The sequence below is a fragment of the Triturus cristatus genome, chromosome 5_1 (genome assembly GCF_964204655.1).
Source record: "Triturus cristatus chromosome 5_1, aTriCri1.1, whole genome shotgun sequence".
Classification (NCBI taxonomy): Eukaryota; Metazoa; Chordata; class Amphibia; order Caudata; family Salamandridae; genus Triturus; species Triturus cristatus.
In genome coordinates this window covers 324,236,661-324,256,513 of record NC_140587.1, presented here as the reverse complement: position 1 = coordinate 324,256,513, position 19,853 = coordinate 324,236,661, and the positions used below count along the sequence as shown (strand labels likewise).

General features: G+C 42.1%; 1 protein-coding gene across 1 annotated transcript in view; it reads right to left on the bottom strand.

Annotated features, from left to right (window-relative positions):
• Window positions 1-19,853, bottom strand: part of EXT1 (exostosin glycosyltransferase 1) — a 342,838-nt gene that overhangs the window by 69,970 nt on the left and 253,015 nt on the right. Inside the window, exon 4 of the mRNA XM_085605064.1 lies at window positions 5,021-5,140. Within this exon, the coding sequence (XP_085461190.1) occupies window positions 5,021-5,140 (120 nt within the window). The remainder of the gene's footprint in view (window positions 1-5,020; window positions 5,141-19,853) is intronic.

Genomic DNA, 19,853 nt, shown 5'->3' with positions numbered 1-19,853 from the left:
CGAGATTCACGTAAACCCTGGCAGCACACTCCCATAATGCGGGATTCACGTAAACCCAGGCAGCACACTCCCATAATGCGAGATTCACATGAATCCTGGCAACTTAATGCGAGATTCGCATGTACCCTTGCAACACACTCCCATAATGCGAGATTTAAATGAATCCTGGTAACACACTCCCATAATGTGAGATTCACATGTACTCTGGCAACACAGTCCCATAATGAGAGATTCACATGTGCCATGGCAAATTACTACCTTAATGCGTATTCGCTTGTACCCTTGCAACACACTCCCATAATGCGAGATTCACATGAATCCTGGCAACACACCCATAATGCAAGATTCACATGAATCCTGGTAACAATCCCATAATGCACGATTCACATGAATCCTGGCAACACACTCCCATAATGCAAGATTCACATGAATCCTGGCAACACACTCCCATAATGCAAGATTCACATGAATCCTGGCAACAAACTCCCATAATGCAAGATTCACATGAATCCTGGCAACACACTCCCATAATGAGAGATTCACACGAATCCTGGCAACACACTCCCATAATGCGAGATTCACATGTGCCGTGGCAACTTACTACCTTAATGCGAGATTCGCTTGTACCCTTGCAACACACTCCCATAATGCGAGATTCACATGAATCCTGGCAATACACTCCCATAATGCAAGATTCACATGAATGCTGGCAACACACTCCCATAATGCGAGATTCACATGTGCCGTGGCAACTTACTCCCTTAATGAGAGATTCGCATGTACCCTGGCAACTCACTCTCATAATGCGAGATTCACGTAAACCCTGGCAGCACACTCCCATAATGCGGGATTCACGTAAACCCAGGCAGCACACTCCCATAATGCGAGATTCACATGAATCCTGGCAACTTAATGCGAGATTCGCATGTACCCTTGCAACACACTCCCATAATGCGAGATTTACATGAATCCTGGTAACACACTCCCATAATGCGAGATTCACGTAAACCCTGGCAGCACACTCCCATAATGCGGGATTCACGTAAACCCAGGCAGCACACTCCCATAATGCGAGATTCACATGAATCCTGGCAACTTAATGCGAGATCCGCATGTACCCTTGCAACACACTCCCACAATGCGAGATTTACATGAATCCTGGTAACACACTCCCATAATGTGAGATTCACATGTACTCTGGCAACACACTCCAATAATGCGAGATTCACATGTACCCTGGCAGCACAGTCCCATAATGAGAGATTCACATGTGCCGTGGCGAATTACTACCTTAATGCGTATTCGCTTGTACCCTTGCAACACACTCCCATAATGCGAGATTCACATGAATCCTGGCAACACACTCCCATAATGCACGATTCACATGAATCCTGGCAACACAATCCCATAATGCACGATTCACATGAATCCTGGCAACACACTCCCATAATGCACGATTCACATGAATCCTGGCAACACAATCCCAGAATGCACGATTCACATGAATCCTGGCAACACAATCCCATAATGCACGATTCACATGAATCCTGGCAACACACTCCCATAATGCAAGATTCACATGATCCTGGCAACACACTCCCATAATGCAAGATTCACATGAATCCTGGCAACACATTCCTATAATGCGAGATTCACATAAACTCTTTCAACACACTCCCATGAGAGATTCACACGAATCCTGGCAACACACTCCCATAATGCGAGATTCACATGTGCCGTGGCAACTTACTACCTTAATGCGAGATTCGCTTGTACCCTTGCAACACACTCCCATAATGCGAGATTCACATGAATGCTGGCAACACACTCCCATAATGCGAGATTCACATGAATGCTGGCAATACACTCCCATAATGCAAGATTCACATGAATGCTGGCAACACACTCCCATAATGCGAGATTCACATGTGCCGTGGCAACTTACTCCCTTAATGAGAGATTCACATGTACCCTGGTAACACACTCCCATAATGCAAGATTCACATGAATCCTGGCAACACACTCCCATAATTAAAGATTCACATGAATCCTGGCAACACTCCCATAATGCAAGATTCACATGAACCCTTTCAACACACTCCCATAATGAGAGATTCACACGAATCCTGGCAACACACTCCCATAATGAGAGATTCACATGTGCCGTGGCAACTCATTCCCTAATTGCGAGATTCGCATGTACCCTGGCAACTCACTCCCATAATGCGAGATTCACATGAATTCTGGCAACACACTCCCATAATGCGAGATTCACATGAACCCTGACAGCACACTCCCATAATGCGAGATTTGCATGCACCCTGGTAACACATTCCCATAATGCGTGATTCATATGCACCCTACTCTTAAACTCCTAGGGTTTTCCCACGCACACCCAACACTCCCGGTGAGAGGCTTTTAAGCATCCTGCTACCCAACATACATATTCTCAAAATTCTGCTTTGCTTTCAGGGGATTTCAGTGTTATGACTTCTGCCTCCCCACAGGAAGGGTAAGCATGTTCCTCCCAATTACCCCCTCTTAAAACGGAAAGAGGGTTGTTCACACCCAAAAACAATGTTGTACTTCCTATCAATTGAAAAAATACACATACCCAAATAACCCAGGTTTGGGGAAATTAACTCTGCTAGGAAGACGACCGAATGAAATGAGGGGGGGGGGGGGGGGGGGAGAAATATTTACAAAAGAAATATCCCTCTTCTATTCACAAATTCGACATTCAACCAATTTCAACTGAATTTGAGGTCAGTGATTAATATCAGGCTCAGTGACGTTCACAAACAATAAGGGCAGCTAAGAGTAAGCTTGTGATTTTGGACGAAGTTGACCAGGCATTTTAATTATTTATTTTTAAATATATATCTGATCCAGTAACTAGCCTAGGCCAGTGTGGCAGTTCATGGTGTCCAGTTAGAACACGGACAAATTAGTGTAACAAAGGCCCCAACAGGAGAAAGGTACTAGCCATGTCTGGACACAGGATACTCGCCCTGAATAAATAAGTGACGTGGAAGCGCGGACTTTGCATGGATAACGTTTCACTACGCAGTCATGCAAATGCGGAGGCTCACATCAGAGGTGGAACACCTTGTAATGGTCTAGGAAAGAAAACTCCACATCAGCAGACCCAAGGATGTATGCATCAGGAAACAGGAGGTCTGCTTTTCACAGGCTAAGTGTTCCCTGCTGTGTGAGATCCATTTGTCACCATATCTGGGACTGAAGGTAGATCAGAGGTAAGATCACTGATGAAAGGCGTGCAAACAAATGAACAGCTACAGTGCAAAACACAGCGCGCTTTTAAGTTAAGCAAGTGCCACGGTGCCGACTTAACCCAGGGCGAACTTCAAACTTCTACTTTCCAGCCTGTATATGTCACTAACGTGACCAAAACGGTCTTTTTTTAGCTTCAGGGGGCAGGAAGCTTAAGCCAGAAATGGCGGGAAAATCACAATAAAATTAACATAGAAAAAGAAAAAATGAAAAGTTTGAGTTATGCAGGCACAACAAGGGCCTTCCATCTTAGTCACACAGGGGGATCCGGCTTTAGGATCCTTCCTGATCGGATGCTCCAGTAGCTGTAAGGCCGTAGCAATAAGGAAGTTGGATTGCCCCTACAGTGTTTAACTGTAGGCTAATAACGCAGATTGCCCCTGGAGGTTACAGAGGCATCTTTGGGAGCCAAAGAGCTTTTTCTTGCCAGAAATCGTTGCTAAGGATGTCTAGAACTTCCATTGTGGGAACTGACCACCAGTATCTTGGGGTATCTGCCTCAGTGGTGGCGCCACTGGACAGTCTCATGCTGAAAGCCACTTGCCCAGAGACACTGACATCTATCTTCAGGCTAGTTCAGTTTTTTATTTTTAATACACAAGGATCCACTAAATTAATAAGCTCTAATGGGACCTGCTGTAAACCTCGCTTGCAACCTACTTAATTAAACCAAATGCCAAAAACGAATCTTCTGACAGCAATCCTCAGCTTGGGCAACTGCCAGCACATGGCAGCCCGATCCACCCAAGGTGGGTCAATTTGTCCCTTTTGCTGATGCACATAGAAATATTTACACCATTTTCTGAATATTTTTGTATCAACAATCTTAAATGGGAGTCTAAGGCCAATCATCCCCGTCGGGCTTCTCACAATAAATTCTACTTAAAGATTTGATTCATTTTATCCCAATTCCTCTTCCTCCCAACAATCATCATGGTATCGACTTGGTACATTTCCCATATTTTAACATCTACCTTTCTTGCATTTATTACCTGAATGTGCCAGTTACATCATTCATACACCAATCACTCTCCCAGGGAAACGCCTTAAGCTCAGCTAGGTCCACAAATGGAACCATGAGCTCGTACATCAGTGAATAGATGGGATGGGCACTTGGGAAAGGTCGGGAAGAGTGTGGGACACTAAGATCTTCTCTTCAAATGCATATTTTTCAGTTACAAGTGACATTTTTGACCGTTAAAGTACAAGAGTATGTCAACATTCATATTTACCTCACCCGCCACTGGTGGATGAACGCTCCTCAAAAAGGTTGCTGGACAAATGGCAACATTTCACCGTTACTTCCCCTTGAGTTAATTTACACGTCGTAAGAACATGAACATCTTCATTTGTCCACCACACAAATAACCATAGACAAATCGCAGCATTATTTATTATCCATGTGACTAAACCAACGTAAAGTCTAATAAAGAAAACAGATCTACAAGTTCATGGACACACTTGGCATTAGAACCATACCCTGAACTTCCATTGCATATTCCATTGAGCTCTTTATGTGCGGAGTGTATCCAGATGTTAAAGTGTTTTAGTAACAATGGCACTCTTCCTTTGCAGTAATAAAAGAAAAGCAGCACCTTCCTGGCCTGTCCAGAATGGCCTAGCCAGGTAGTGTCACACAATGAAGGTCAAGCAATAGTGATGCTCCAGGTGCACAAGTTTACCGAAGATATCTCTGCACTGACAAATAGCAGTTGACTTAACTCACCTCTAGTGTGGTCAATACAATCTTCTCAACTGAAGAAAAATAAGCCTCCCACAAGAACTGTGTCTGCTGTCTAAGTGCTAGGATTTTATCCTGATGGATGGATCTGATTGTAGAAGGAATCTGTAATACAAGGTGGAGACAATCAGCTACAGGAGAAAACAATGTAATCCGATCAAATTAATACACTGCTGGGAATCCCCGACCGCCCAAAGCCCGCCATCTCCAGCTCACTTAGCCCCTTTTATTTATTTATACTTGCTAACAGCAATAGGAAAAGAGGTGTGTGTTACCGTTAAACAATAGCTGGGTTGAAAAAATGATGAATGGTGATTTTGTTTGTACTCTTGATATTGGAGTACGTAGGTCACCGCTAAGGACACTCACTCGCAGTGTCATTCGTCACTAAACACCACTTCTCCTGGTCTAGGCCCGCCGGTGTTCACATACCTCCCTTAGGCACAATGCACATTACCTTAGGTTACTGTTTTGTTGGTGATACTAAAGTACCACACTAGTAAGTATTAAACAGACCAGAATAACAGGACAATAATCTAATTCAATTATATCAGCTGTACACAAATCAATCTTTCCAATCAATACAGCAACTGAAAACTATTTCATAACTGTTTTCTCTTTTTCTCAACTACTAATAAAAAACTACTATTTGAACATAAAAGCTAAGTAACTTGTAACTGTTTCGTTTTAACTCCAAGTCCTTTGCCCTGCTGATTTTGTGGGGATACACTTAAATGCTTCCAATCCTTCCAGTGTTTACATTCACATCAATTACTATTTTTTCCATTTGTTGCATTTCTGTATCTTAATTGGTAATTGGTTGCGGTTTATCAAATGCACTCATGTATTTCTTAATTGCAATTTTTCTATGAATTATTTCCTTTTTTATTCGGGGTGTGTGCAACTTCTGTCTGTAACACAGAGCCTCCGCAATATTGGTCCATTTGTATGTATTTTCTAACTAAATGCCAATAAAATTTGATAGAACACAAAATAAATTCCAACGTGTTTTCTGCATGCAAAAAGACAATTCAGTTTGTATTTCTCCATTATTTTACGAGAACCCCAGCAGTATGCCAAATGTACCCTCTTGCATCAAGTAGCTTGTGGAGGGCACCTTCAGTATGTGGCACTGTTAGTCGCAGGATGTGGAAGGAGTAAGCAGCTGTGTGAAACTATGGTACCATTTGTGACCGGGAAAAATAAGAAGCAAAAGATTCGCTAAGAACCCACAGATTTGTTATCTACTTCGAATTTCACACTCGTAGGATGAGCTCCAATACATGTGACAATGTTGCACTAGATTCACAAAAAGCTTTGGCAAATTCAATAGATCTAGCCTCGGAGACCCACACATCCATCAGACACAAAGTGTAAAATTAACATAGAAAAATAAACGCAGAGATAAACAAGTTACTTTCCTTCCTAATACTCTTTCTGGTGGATAATATAACCGCAGATTCCTCAGGAGACCAACTGCATCCAGACATTTTCAAAGCAGTGCTCCAGCACATTGCTATGTGGCACTGTTCGGCTTAGCTTCTGACTCGTTCCGCCCTGGTAGTGACAGAGCAGAGGTGCATATAAGCCCCACACCTGTGCGTCCACATCAGTTTCTTGCTCAACCCTTTCCATGCCCTCAGATGCAAAGAAAAACAACGAGGTGTTTGTGCACAGGTATCTAATTTCAGACCTTTTTAGATACTAAAGATGAATGGTACAGAATGGGGAGGTGAGGAATCTGCAGTTTGATGGAGTATCCACCAGAAAGACCATTACTGAGGGTAAGTAACTTGCTCTTCTGTTGGTTAATCCTAACAGCAGATTCCACACCTGTAAAATAGATAAACACCAAAGCAGTAACTCCAAAAGGTGGAGGGTCTGTGGAGTGAACTAAAACCAATAAGTCCTGTACAACCGAATGGGCATAATGCTCTTCAAGTCGAACCTGGCAGTCAAAGTAGAAGTGCTTCGTAAACCCATAGAACACCATAAACTAATCATCCAACTGATTGTCTTTAGTGTGATCAATGTATCAGCCTAAAACTTTTTTAGGGTCTTTCCAATTAAAGGTCTACCCCCTCTTTTGAGGTGTGAGGTGGAGCAAAACATGTTGGAAGGGTGATGAATTGCCCAACATGAAAAATGAGTAACAACTTTTAGCAAAAATGCTGCCCTGACTAATAGTTTGTATGGGGTGGAAAAAGTGTTGTAGGGTGGCGGCACCAAGAGAGCCTGGAGCTCAAAATGAAATGTCACTGTGAGGAAGATGGTTTTGAGATTAAGAAGACCCAAGAAGCAGCTGTACATGGTTTAGAAGGTGGGTGCACATGGGGCCAAATGAAGGTCCCACTGGGACATCACAAACAGTTTGGAAGGATATGTGTCAAACCTGTAATAAACTGCATGAGAATATGCGATTCACATAAGGACAATTGATCCAGAAAACGCAAAAAGAGCTGACAACCTTTAACAGGGACCACCTCAAAGCTTTCTGGGACAAATATGAAATAAACAAACCATCCAACAGTTTGTCTTGTAAAGGGTCTGTGTTGCAGACTCCACACCAAGCCACAAATCTGCCCTAGCCCTCAGGGTAAATGGAATTTGTAGAGGGACACCTTGCTGCGAGAATGACATTCACAATCTCAGGTCCTAGACCAAATACAGTCAATTGCTACCACTTAATCTCCACACATGTGTGGATTGCTCAAGTTCTGGTCCAAAACCTTGCGTTGCTGATGCGAAAATATCCTCCTGAAGTGGTAGCCAGAGCAGAGAACAAATGCTTAAGTACAGAAGTTCATGGTACCACACACACTCCTCTTGGCCAGATGGAAAGGCATACAGGATTCCCATGATCCACTATAGCCTGAGTCTTCTAAAGAGAGTTCTTGGTGAGCAGCAGCTGTCACAATGGGTGTCCTTATCTGTGCCAAAAAGATACAGCCAGGGTTCTCCTCAATGTCAGAAGATGCCCTGTGCAACCTTAGAGTTTCATCGCATTTCATGATCTACCAGGCACCTTCAGCTGAGATCATCCACCCAGTGATTTGAAGATCATGCCAGGTGGACAGCGATTAGGGAGATCCCTTTACGCTCCAGCCCACTCTAGAGGCATAGCACCGCTTGGTACTGGACCCAGGAGCCACTTTGCCCTGCTTATTGCAGTACCACATTGCAGTGATATTCTCCATGAGACACTGCACCAGTCTTCACTTGATGGACAGCAAGAAGACAAACACTAGGCAAACGGCCCGCAGCTTCAAGAGGTTGATGTGGAGCTGAGTTTCCGCTGGAGACCAGAGACCTCTGATCTCCACCTTTCCCAGATGACCACCCATAACTCCGCCGTGAAAGATCAGTTAACAATGTCAGGTCTGGGTGGGTAATGAAGGGTCTGCCGGCTAGTCGGGTTGTGTTCGGGCAGCCACTACTGCACCTCTTGAGTAGGCCAGGGAATGTTTTTTATTTCACCGGAGCAATCAAAGGAGGTTTTTGCTGAGGAGTCAACAGACTTTGGCTCATTGATTAAGAAATTCAATGATGTCGAAGGTTGCAGTCGTCTAGAGATGGTCTACGACTGACTGTGGCAGTCCAGCCTTCAACAGCCAGTCAAAGAAGGGGACAAACCGTATCCCCAAACTCTGAAGATGTATGGCAACCACTGCCATAACTTTCACGAACACCTGAGGGGCGCTAAACTTGAACTGAAGATAGCGTTGATGGGACTGCAGGACATGAAAGTATGCATCTTGCAGGTCAAAGGCTACCATCCAGTTGCCCGGACCCAGGGCAGGGATACCATGGGCCAGTGTGAGCATTTTCAGTTTGTCCTTCCTCTTGACAGCATGTACAGGGTAAAAATCTGAACGGAATGAATATCTCCATCCTTCTTCAACAAAAGTAAATAGCCGAAGTAACATCCTGTTTCTATTTCTGCATCAAGGACCATCTTGGTGGCCGTTTTGCACAGCAGAGCATACCAACTCCTGAAGTAAGATGGACAGGTACTCTTCTTAAAGTCAATCTAATATGGGATTAAGTTGCGGTGGAAAATGAAGGACAAAGCCCTTATGGATGATCTGGAGGACCTATTAGTCGGTCATGATTGATTGCCACCCCTTGAGAAAAAGTTTGATCCTGCCTCACACAGGTGGGTTGTTAAGAGTGGGGGTCGTAAGGAACTAATTAGGATTTATCTTGCTGATGGAAGCTTGGAGCACCAAACTTTAAGAAGCAGTATGCCTTACAAGCAAATCAGACTTGCCAGGCGCCAGCCAGTCTGTGCACGGAAAGAAAGGAACTGACTATCACAAGGAAAGGTGGAGCTTAAATGCAGCTCTGCTCCATCACTTCTGAGGACAAAAGGCCAATGTGAAGCAGCATGTTAATGTCGAGCAGCATGGTACAACGTAGACCTACACAGGAGCACTGCTTTGAACATTTCTGGATCCAGTCTGGCATCTGGGGAATATTGTCAAAGTGAGGAATGTGCAGTTAGAAGTATCAATCAGAACTAAAGGTGGCATGTATAGGTTTGCAAAACAAATGCGAAAATCCGTTGCAAAAACAAATTAAATATGAAATGTAAGCCAAAATTAAACCATGTATCTGCCATTCTAATTACTTCTAGTACACACCTAACATTTTCAATCAGGTTCAAGTAAGTATTACATCGAAGAGTCCTCTTGGAATATTGAGGCATCAAGTTGCTTGCCCAAAAGTTAAACGGTTTAGCACAGACCGTAAAATCTATGCGTGAGCAAAGCTCATGTAATGTCATCTTATTCAGGGTTCAGAATCCATGAGTGATTAAGCTATTTAAAGCAGCCATATACTTATTCAATGTCTAAAGTGGACTACTTTTTAGATGGATATGCACATGCAAAATGCCCAGTCAATCACAGTGAAAAGAGCCAATGGATGAAGTGAGCTGACCCCTTGCTTTTCACTATGGTGGGTGGATACAGTATTTGGCCATGAGCCCCAATATGCATCTACGAGTGTATTTTTTTAGTATCCTTTTTTGGAGAACAGGAGGCTGGTAAATCTGTCTCCATGTCACAGCTACAAAAGATCAGTAAGGGAGACAGACTGCGATGGTAAGAGACTTGTAAACTAGCGTAGTTGGAATCCAAACACTTGCAGTCTTCATTTTATCCTTGCCAGATACCAGTAAAACCTCACATTTAAGCGACCGCGGTGACAGGAGAGACTGAGTGCTTTAAACTTCAGGCAATTACAGGCATCAGCACTCTCACTCACAAATTGTAGCTGTGCCAGAGTGCTTCCGCAAACACTGCTGCCTTTGAGAACTGCTGTTTGCAGAACTTGAGGGGGGAAAACAATCCGCTTAGCTCCAGAACATCTATTACTTGAATTTTTATTTATAGAAAACACAACAGTCTCAGTTGAGATGCCTCATAGAAGATCTGAGCTGTGAGCACCAAAGCACAAGAGCCAGCAATGCAGCCCCCTCAGGTTATATAGTAAAAATCGCCACCGAGCTTTGGACCTTAATCCAGGCCTGCCAGATGATCCAGCTAAGCCAACGTTCACATGAAATATTAACACTCACGCGGTTTCCATACAGATCCAACCGCATCTACTGCTGCTCGATTTACAGTAATTGTAGAATCTTGGACAAGCCCAGTGCCCAGCAATAAATGAGCAGCATCGCACTATACCCTCTTTGGATTAAAAGGGTCACTGACTAAACTAGGCTTGCACTTGAACAGCACAACTGGTACTTTCAGTTTTAAAAAACATAAAATCAATTAAAATGGAAAACTATGAACCTTCTGCGTAATTAAGCGTTGAGCAGAGATTCTGGGCAACCACTCAACACTAAAGCCTTGTACAAAACCTGTGTTTTTCCAGGAGCCCTATTTAACACGGTGACAGACCGTGAACATGTAAAACTGCATTTCTTATAGGCCATTTTAACATCTCAAGGTTGAAATCATGAGGGGATGAAGGTTCTACGTGGGGATGGAAGGAGACTAGCACTCAACTGCTTCAAAGCTAGGAAACCATAATATTCTAATTGGGCTTATCCTAAAGCAAGACACCAGCCAAACCTGGAGCACTAAAAAGTCATTAACAGCAGAACATTAGTTCATGTCTCTAGAGGTGATGGGACAAAAATAAACAGGCTCCCAACCGGATATATATGCTAATGAATAGGACAAACACAACAGAACAGCATGTGTGGAAATCCGGTCAGAAAAAAAAGGTGAAGGACACAGATTAATTGCATGGCAATAGTACCATTCGAAAAATAGCAGCGAGGGAAGCATTATATTGCAATGGTTTTTCACTAACCTCGAAATTGGCCTCGAACCTGTTGTGAATCTGGATATTACTAAAGACTTTATTCTTTTACTAAGAACGATGAGATACAATTATCATGCTTCATGACTGGAGCATACTATAAACCCAGAGATGGGCCTGGGACAAGGATGAAGAATCTTCTGGTAGCCAGAAAGTTAATATGCGTAAGAAGAGCACACTATTATGTTAGCCAAGGATACTATATTACTCCTATATATACACAGAAGGATTTAGGAGAAAGGTGCCATTTGCCTAATTAGAAATAACATTCTTCAGTTGTATGTATGTTTTCAAATTTCTGGATCTACCATTCTAATGACTTCTAGTACACACCTAAAATCTGCAATCAGGTTCCAGCACGTATTACATCGGAGAGACCTCTCGAAATATTGTGGCTTCATGCTGCTTGCCCAAAAGTTAAACGGTTTAGCACAGAGCTTAAAATGTATAAGTGAGCAAAGCTCATGTAATGTCAACTTATTCAGGGTTCAGAATCCATGAGTGATTAAGCTATTTAAAGCAGCCATATATTTATTGGATGTATTGATTTGCTCACGTAAAAGATGAATGGATCAGGTCCCATTTGCAAATTTGAGGGGGTGGGGAGGCGGAGGGGGGGGGATTACAAAAAGGTTAAGATCCCGAAAATTGGCACTGTGGTTTGCTCGATAGCCCATGCACTGACCTACTACTTAAAATAAATACTCAACCCACTGCACCTTCCTAGATCAGAAGTGGGCTTTGTGCAACCATGAAGCTTGTCAGACTGCAACCATTTCTAGATCCAGCTTCTCCAGGAAAATACAGCTTCATCTATTATGATGCATAGAAAGTACTTTTCAAAACTAAGGGAGACATGCCTTGTTCTTAGGGCGCAGGATTCACTAGATCATATGCCTCTGTTATACCAACTAGGTCACAAAGGGATGCAGCTCATTATAATATATATTTTTTTTAACTTAAATATGCATAAAATCAACAACGTGAAAAGGAGAAGTACTTGGATAACGCTATTGAATACCATCTTAGACCACAAGAGCAGCAAATAGCGGGACATTTGGTAATAGCAAATCCCCATGTGTAGCTAATACACCACCCATTCTAAGCACTTTATCTGAACGTTTAATGTTCTAGGCAACTGCTTTTGATGCAACCAGTAGTGCACAACATCATATATTCTAGCAACATATTTTAAGATTAGAAGTCATTGAGTAAATAACTTTGGACATCTAAAATACTAAAACAAGAATCAACTTTACCATCTCGACAGCTCTTATGGGAGTTGAATTCGATAAAAACTCTTTCACAGTTAGATCGATTCCTATAGTGATCACAAAATGGGTCTTCCAAGGAACTGTAAATCATTCTTGACCAGGGCGACCATATTCTGGGAAGTAAAAGCAGTTTCTAATAATATTCTAGATTGTGCTCTGCCCCAAACTATCCCTACATGCCACTATTTCCTATGTTTGCTTTGGTGTTCTCCCGGACTGCTTGTTTCTGCACAACAGTTATTTTGGGATTTCTGTTAGGTCTTTAAATAAAATGAAAATATCAAGCATAGTGAAGTGCAGGACATACCGATACTGTGCTTACAAGGAAATCTTGTACGAAACAAGTTCACAGGAAACAAAGTGGCAAGCCAATAAGTTAATATGCCATGGTCATATTGGCAGGGAGATTGGCGAAGCTGGTCCCCATGTTTGTCCATTCGGACCAAAAGGGTTTTGTAGAAGGTAGGCAGATACAAGAGCAAACTCAATTAATGATAGGCAACATCGACCTGGCTACTACAAGATCTGTTCCATTGGCTATAATAGCCTTGGACGCGGCCAAAGCGTTTGATAGAGTTTGCTGGGTCTATCTATGGGAGGTCTTGGCAGCATTAGGGTTTGGCCCAATCTTTATCCAAACCCTGAGGAATTTTTACCAAGGCGCATCTGCCCGTATCCTTCTGAATGGGATACTCACCTCAAGTTTTAAAATCCAGAGAGGGACTCGGCAGGGTTGCCCGATTTCCCCACTTTTGTTCAATATCTATATCGAAACGCTAGCACAAGCCATCAGACTAGACAATGACATCTATCCCTTTAAATCCCAACTCTACAGCTGAAAATTAGCCCTTTACGCTGACGACTTTGCAGTATATACAAACAATCCTGGAGTGGCTATTTCCTATTTAGAGTCAATCACTGAGGAATTTGGGGCAGTCAGGTTACCTGGTTAATACATCTAAGACGGAGGTGATGGGCTGGAATGTTGATCATTGGGGAGGAGTCGACTCCTCAGAATTAAGATACTTGGGCATCTATATAGTTAAAGATTTGGAAAAAATCCCCTTTGTAAATTTGACCAGGGCAATTAAGGAAATCGATCGCCTTTTCTCTAGATGGAGGAACCTCCCCTTTGACTATATACGGGAAAGTCAATCTGGTGAAGATGGTCATTCTCCCTAAGCTCTCCTATGTTTTTTCTGCTATCCCTCTCCCATTTCCACAAAATTTAATAAATAAAGTTCAGAGCAAGATCAGGAGTTTCATCTGGGGTGATAAGGGCACCAGATTGGCTTGGAAAAAGGTGAGGCGTAGACTTGCTAAGGGGGGTTTGGCACTCCCGGATATAAGCTGGTATGCAATTGCTTTCCAGTTTAAAGCTATCCGTATGCTACTTATGAGACCTGAAGAGTCAGCGTGGGGAAGGTTGTAGGGTGAAATGGCAAAAGTGAAAGGAGGGGGAGGAAGCGAAGAGGCCTTTTTGTATAAGTTTGGCGCCCCAAAGTACTTCAAAAAAGTCTGCCTAAAGGTCCTAAGGGCAGCCCTAGGTCTTTGGTATAAAGTAAGAACGACATGGGGGATAGGGTATTATTCACACTATGCCCCCATCTGGGATTTCCCCGGGACACCTCATTGTTTAAAGGATGGTTTGGCTTTATCCATTAAGAGAGCTGGAATCACAATTTGGTCGGAACTGGCAGATTCAGAGGGGATTCACCCCTGGGAGGTTTTAAGGTCCAGGATAGGCACCGGTCTCTCTAGATTCAAGGTTCTACAGTTGGCGTTGTGGTTTGAGGCAGAGAAAGAGGAAGTAAGAGGAAACTGGGAGATAGAAAGGCTATGTCACTCTGCCCATATTATAAAAAAAGAGATATCGGTGTGGTACAATCTAGCCCTAGAAGCTGTAGACCCGAAGACTTCCCCTTCGATTAAAATATGGGAGCAGTCCCCTCTCGAGCCAACAATAGAAGCACTGTTTGAGCCATCATTGAAGCTGCTGTATAAATATATTAAACCAGCGGCTTAAAAAAAGAACCACTTTTTTGTCATTAATAGACTTTACTACACCCCAGCTAGAATAGCGAAATTTGCCCCAGCGCCAACCCCAAAATGTCAAAGGTGCAAGCTTCCCTTAGCCAATGATCTCCACATATTTTTCGAGTGCCCAGAAATAAAGACCTTCTGGAGGGAAATCGGAGACACTCTTAAAGATGTTTTTAAGTCCAACATCGAGATTAATTGGTCACTGATTTTCTTTGGTGATGATTGCTGTTGTGATGCCTTTATGCAGAATGAGCCAAGAGGATTACTGTTATATTTGGTATTATTGGCACGAAGAGAAATATGTAAGAGATGGAAGGATCCCCAACCACCCAATAGAGAAGAGTTTAAGGCCGCCTTTGCTATGGCCCGACTGGAGTACGATGGAGTAGAGGAAAAATCTACCAATCTATGGCATCCTCTTATGAGCTGGGGTCACAATCTATGACTAAATACAATAGTCCAATGATTACACCAGATACCCATACTAAATAAGGGCCTGGTCGACCAATGGAAACATATGTGGTAAGCCGGGTGCCTTCTTCCCCACAGAATGCATTAGCGGCTTCATAAAACCCACAGATGTTTACTGGTGAGATAAGGAAAAAAAATAAAAAATATGCCAAGGAAATATAGGAGTTGAAATCAAGTTTGTTACATTCAGAAGGATACCATTTAGTTGTCGAAAAAGAGTAATTAAGTACTTTGGAGGTTCCTGTATCCATGTGGTTTGTGTTTGCCATTTACTGTGCCACACGGAACGCAGGACTGACTATGAGGCTGGAAGCAGAATAGCACGGAACCCCTGGGTACCATCTGTACTGAAAGGACAATGATCTGTGAACCTACACAAACTATCACGGGACAGAGGTGGGGCAAGTGGTGGACAGTGCTACTGAGAATGCATTTAGCTTGAAGGAGAATAGGGACTACCGCCTCTTCTGGCAAAGACACGTACAGGCCGCTGCTTTCACCCAAGGAGGCAGCGTATACCTGCAAAAAAAATATTTTTTCGGGGATGGAGGCAAATGGGACTGCACTTATCTAGCTGGGAGGAAACGCATCAAATAACCCATTAGGTGCTCAGGACCTGAGACTCAAACCCCTAAGTCTCCTGGGATCAAAAAAGATCCCTCAACAACCTAAGAAACTAAATGATCCAGCAGCGTTAGTTGTAGCCATTCACAAATGCAGTGCAATTACATAAATGGTTTTTTCATTCATTAGTATTAGCTGTACAATTAAGCACGACATCAATCCAGCAGGTGTGTTTCAATTCCTTTATTTGTGACTTCCTCACAATGGATAAAACCGTAGCCAATGCGTTTCTTCATCTTGGACTTCTTCAGGGCTACAAACAATATACATATATACAAATTATATTTACAAAATTTAAACCCATGTGAACATGTTTTTAAAATACTTTTACATCTATACTCTACAAGTGTATTTCATTAAGGCTAACCTATTAAGACAACTCTATTTTTCTAAAGAATTGGTAACAATGCACAGTCTAGCAAGAAAGAGAATGCCACAGGTCAATTCATTACAAGCAAACTGAGTGTAGTTTCTGTTCCTGCCATATTAAATACATTCTAACAATAACCAATGTGTACTATACTCCCTTAAGGTACTATCACACATTATGTTGTGCTCCAGGTAGGATGGAGCACTAAAGCTATTTTTGTACATAAAAATTATATGAAAGACTTTATACAATTGTATTAATTTATTTTATATTCCAAAACTGATGTCCCCTAACAGAGCCTATATTTGAGCTGATCTTACCAAAAACTGTTTGGCCTCCTAGCTTGAATGTTAGCGTTGTTCAACTCCTTCTCTTGTGGTGAATTTAGAAGATTTGTCTATTAAACAGAATTTGTAAAAAATGTCATGAGTAACCCGAAATAAGGGATACTTTGAAAAGAATTGCAACCGAAAGATTGGGTGTAAGGGAGCTGATATATTCCTACCTTTGTTTAAGACTAAATTAATCCCAATTTCATCAATTTGTAGGTGTATAAATAAAATGTCTGAAGCGATCCGTCTTATATTTAGACCTTAAGCCTGGGAGTAATACTACAGTCGGCATTACCCCATTTGTGACACTATTAAAAAAATAAGTTCAAAATCCGTAGCTTAATTAAGTATTCTTTGTGAATCTGTGCATTTTTCAATTCCTCCCCTTCCCATTCAGTAGTTAATGACCCATTGGTTGGGCCTGATTTATAATAAAGTAGCTTGTTTTGAAAATGTATCTTATTTGCATGCGACCTCAAGGGGAACAACATTTGTTCAAAAATAAAGTGGGACTATACTGCATATATCCTCACATCCTTATTCAGTAATTAATGATTTCATTGGTTGGTCCTAACTTATAATAAGGTAGCATGTGTTGAAAGCCATTATCATATTTGCATGCGACCTCATGAGTAGCTGCCTTTGCTCCGTAACTAGGCGGAACTATTCAGTCTACATCACCCATTCCTTTTCATTGTTTATGCCTGTGCCACGAAAGCCTAGTTCAGTTATACTGAAACCGTTGTTTATTGTTCCCATCAGAACTGCAGCATGTTACCCCGCAGCCCCAGTATTGCTGTCGAACAATGTCTTCAAGCAACATTTCTTATTGAAAGAAAGTGCAGCGGTAGCATGATCCTCCATGAAAAAAAATCAAACTATAAATCTGAGATGACAATCCCATCGCTCCTCTAGAGGAGAAGGAGTACAGTAAAAGTGTGACATGGAAATATCCTTACATCGTGCCCCTGCTTTAGTGCTCCACCCCACCTGGAGCACATCATCATGTGTGGTAGTATCTTAAGGGAGTATTGTACACATTGGTTATTGTTAGAATGTATTTAATTCGGTAGGGACAGCAACTAAACTCAGTTTGCTTGTAATGAATTGACCTGTAGCATTCTCTTTCTTGCTAGACTGTGCATTGTGACCAATTCTTTAGAAAAAAGAAAAAAAAAGAGTTAACAGGTTAGGCTTAATAAAATAGGCTTGTGGAGTATATAATAAGAAAATGTTTTAAAAACATGTTCACATGGTTTAAAATTTTGTAAATATAATTTGTATATATGTATATTGTTTGTAGCCCTGAAGAAGTCCAAGGACGAAACACGTTGGCTCGGTTTTATCCACTGTGATGGATAAGTCACAAATAAAGGAATTGAAACATACATGCTGAATTGATGTTCTACTTAATTGTCTAGGTAATACTAATGAATAAAAAAACATTTATATAATTGCACCGCATTTGTGTAAAGCTACAACAAAGGGTGCTGGATTATTTCGTTTCTTAGGCAGCGTCTACCTCAGAATCTGACAAAAACCCTCAAACGTTCATTTAGGCTTACAATTAGACATCTGAATTCAAGAGTTAGAAGCCTGAAGATAAAGCTGCCCAGCTTCATAGCACTGAGGCATTCAGTAAGGAATTTACAATCCACCCTTTCAAAGGCCCCTTAATGGGTAGTTAAAATATAGGAACATTGTTAAAAGTTTAGTTCCATTCCATCAATGAAGCATATACATTTGAATCTACTTACATTCACAAAGTTATCAAACGTACAAACAAGTATATAAACAACCCTTCATTAAAAGAAGGGAGGGTAATGAGGGTGGGGGGATATGTCAACTCGGTGCGTATTTATGAATCTGTAAAGACTGCTCGTGTTCAGCTTATAAACTAGTATTTAGTCATATGGTAACCTAGAAGGGTTGGCTACGTCAGGTGTCAGTAGTGCAAAGTTTCATTTGTGTAGAAGAAATGGTAATACTAGCTTTGGTCAGCAGCTTCACATTGCGACATATTTGTCATAAAAAAACATTTTCTGTTAAAACAATCCATAACGTGTGAAATCCCCGATTTAAGATGACACCAGGGTGGTCTCATGTCAGCCACTGCCCTCATTAACATACAAAAAAAACATCTCAGATAGAAATAGACGGGCCAGCTGTTAACTTCATCGCTAGATATAATTGGACGCATGCCATATGCTCACGAGTGAAGGAGGCTGACTTATCGCGAAGAAATGTGCAGACTTTAAGTCGTAAAAATTCGATCTTGCAAGGGGAGACGCATATTGCTATAAACGAGGCGTAAAGCATTTCTTTTCAGATCAATTCATCACTATCTCTGCACCTGTGATGGCAAAAAGTAGCCCCTAAATGCCCCAATGTGTAAAGGAGCCGAGGTGAGCGGTCTTTATTAACGACCACGCCTGCGTCGCGTGGACCATAGAACTGGCTCTACTGCTGCGCGAGCCACAAAGGGACGCGGCAAATGAAAACATCTGAGCTATTCTAAAACGGGAAATGAAAAAGTGCAACATAAAAATAAAACATTTCCCAGGGCAGACGTCCAGGCGGGCTGCCAGCTCTTTAAAACGTTGTTAATGAAGACAGTAGCGGCTCAATATGGAAGCAATGGAGCAGAAACCGGAGGTCACGTCATGGGAAACGCCCAGATCAGCAGTACCTCAAATCCGACTCAGATGGCGAACAATCACCCCCGCCCCCAACGTGCTGCACTTTCATGCGTAGCGTAGCCGAAAGGCGGGCGGGAGACGCGATTAAACGCACGAGACAGGAAAACTCCAACGGTTCTAATAAAGGAAGCAATAGCTTCCGGTTCCCTTATCTTTTCACACTGGTCCAGAAAAGTTGCTCGTTCACCTGGTAGGTTTGCCTTGCTATGGTTTTCACCATCTATTGAAACCGTTCAGAAGTTAAATATTGCTAATTTAATCAGGACATCTTCAATGTATCCTTCAATGGCGATTTAAATAGAACGCTGCCTCTTCTGTAGAGATAACTTCATCGTAGCCCCCTTCCCTCCCCCTTTATCCTCTCAGTTGAAGAAAAGGGGCACGACCTCCTTTATCTACACAAGCACGTGCTGATGGCCACAGAAATTTCCATATTAACAGAATTCTGAGAAACAGAATTCTGAGAAACAGCGTTCTACGATTGGTACCCAAGAGTAGGACAAGGAGAGAGCCGGGGCATTCCTTCAACATACATAAATGACGGAAAAACTCGCAGCCCACAACACAGCAGGAGCCGCTATTCACGATATGCAAACATAAGAGTATCATTGGTGTAAGTAATTCTTGGAATACACAGCACACTTTATTTCTATACTCAAACACCTGGAT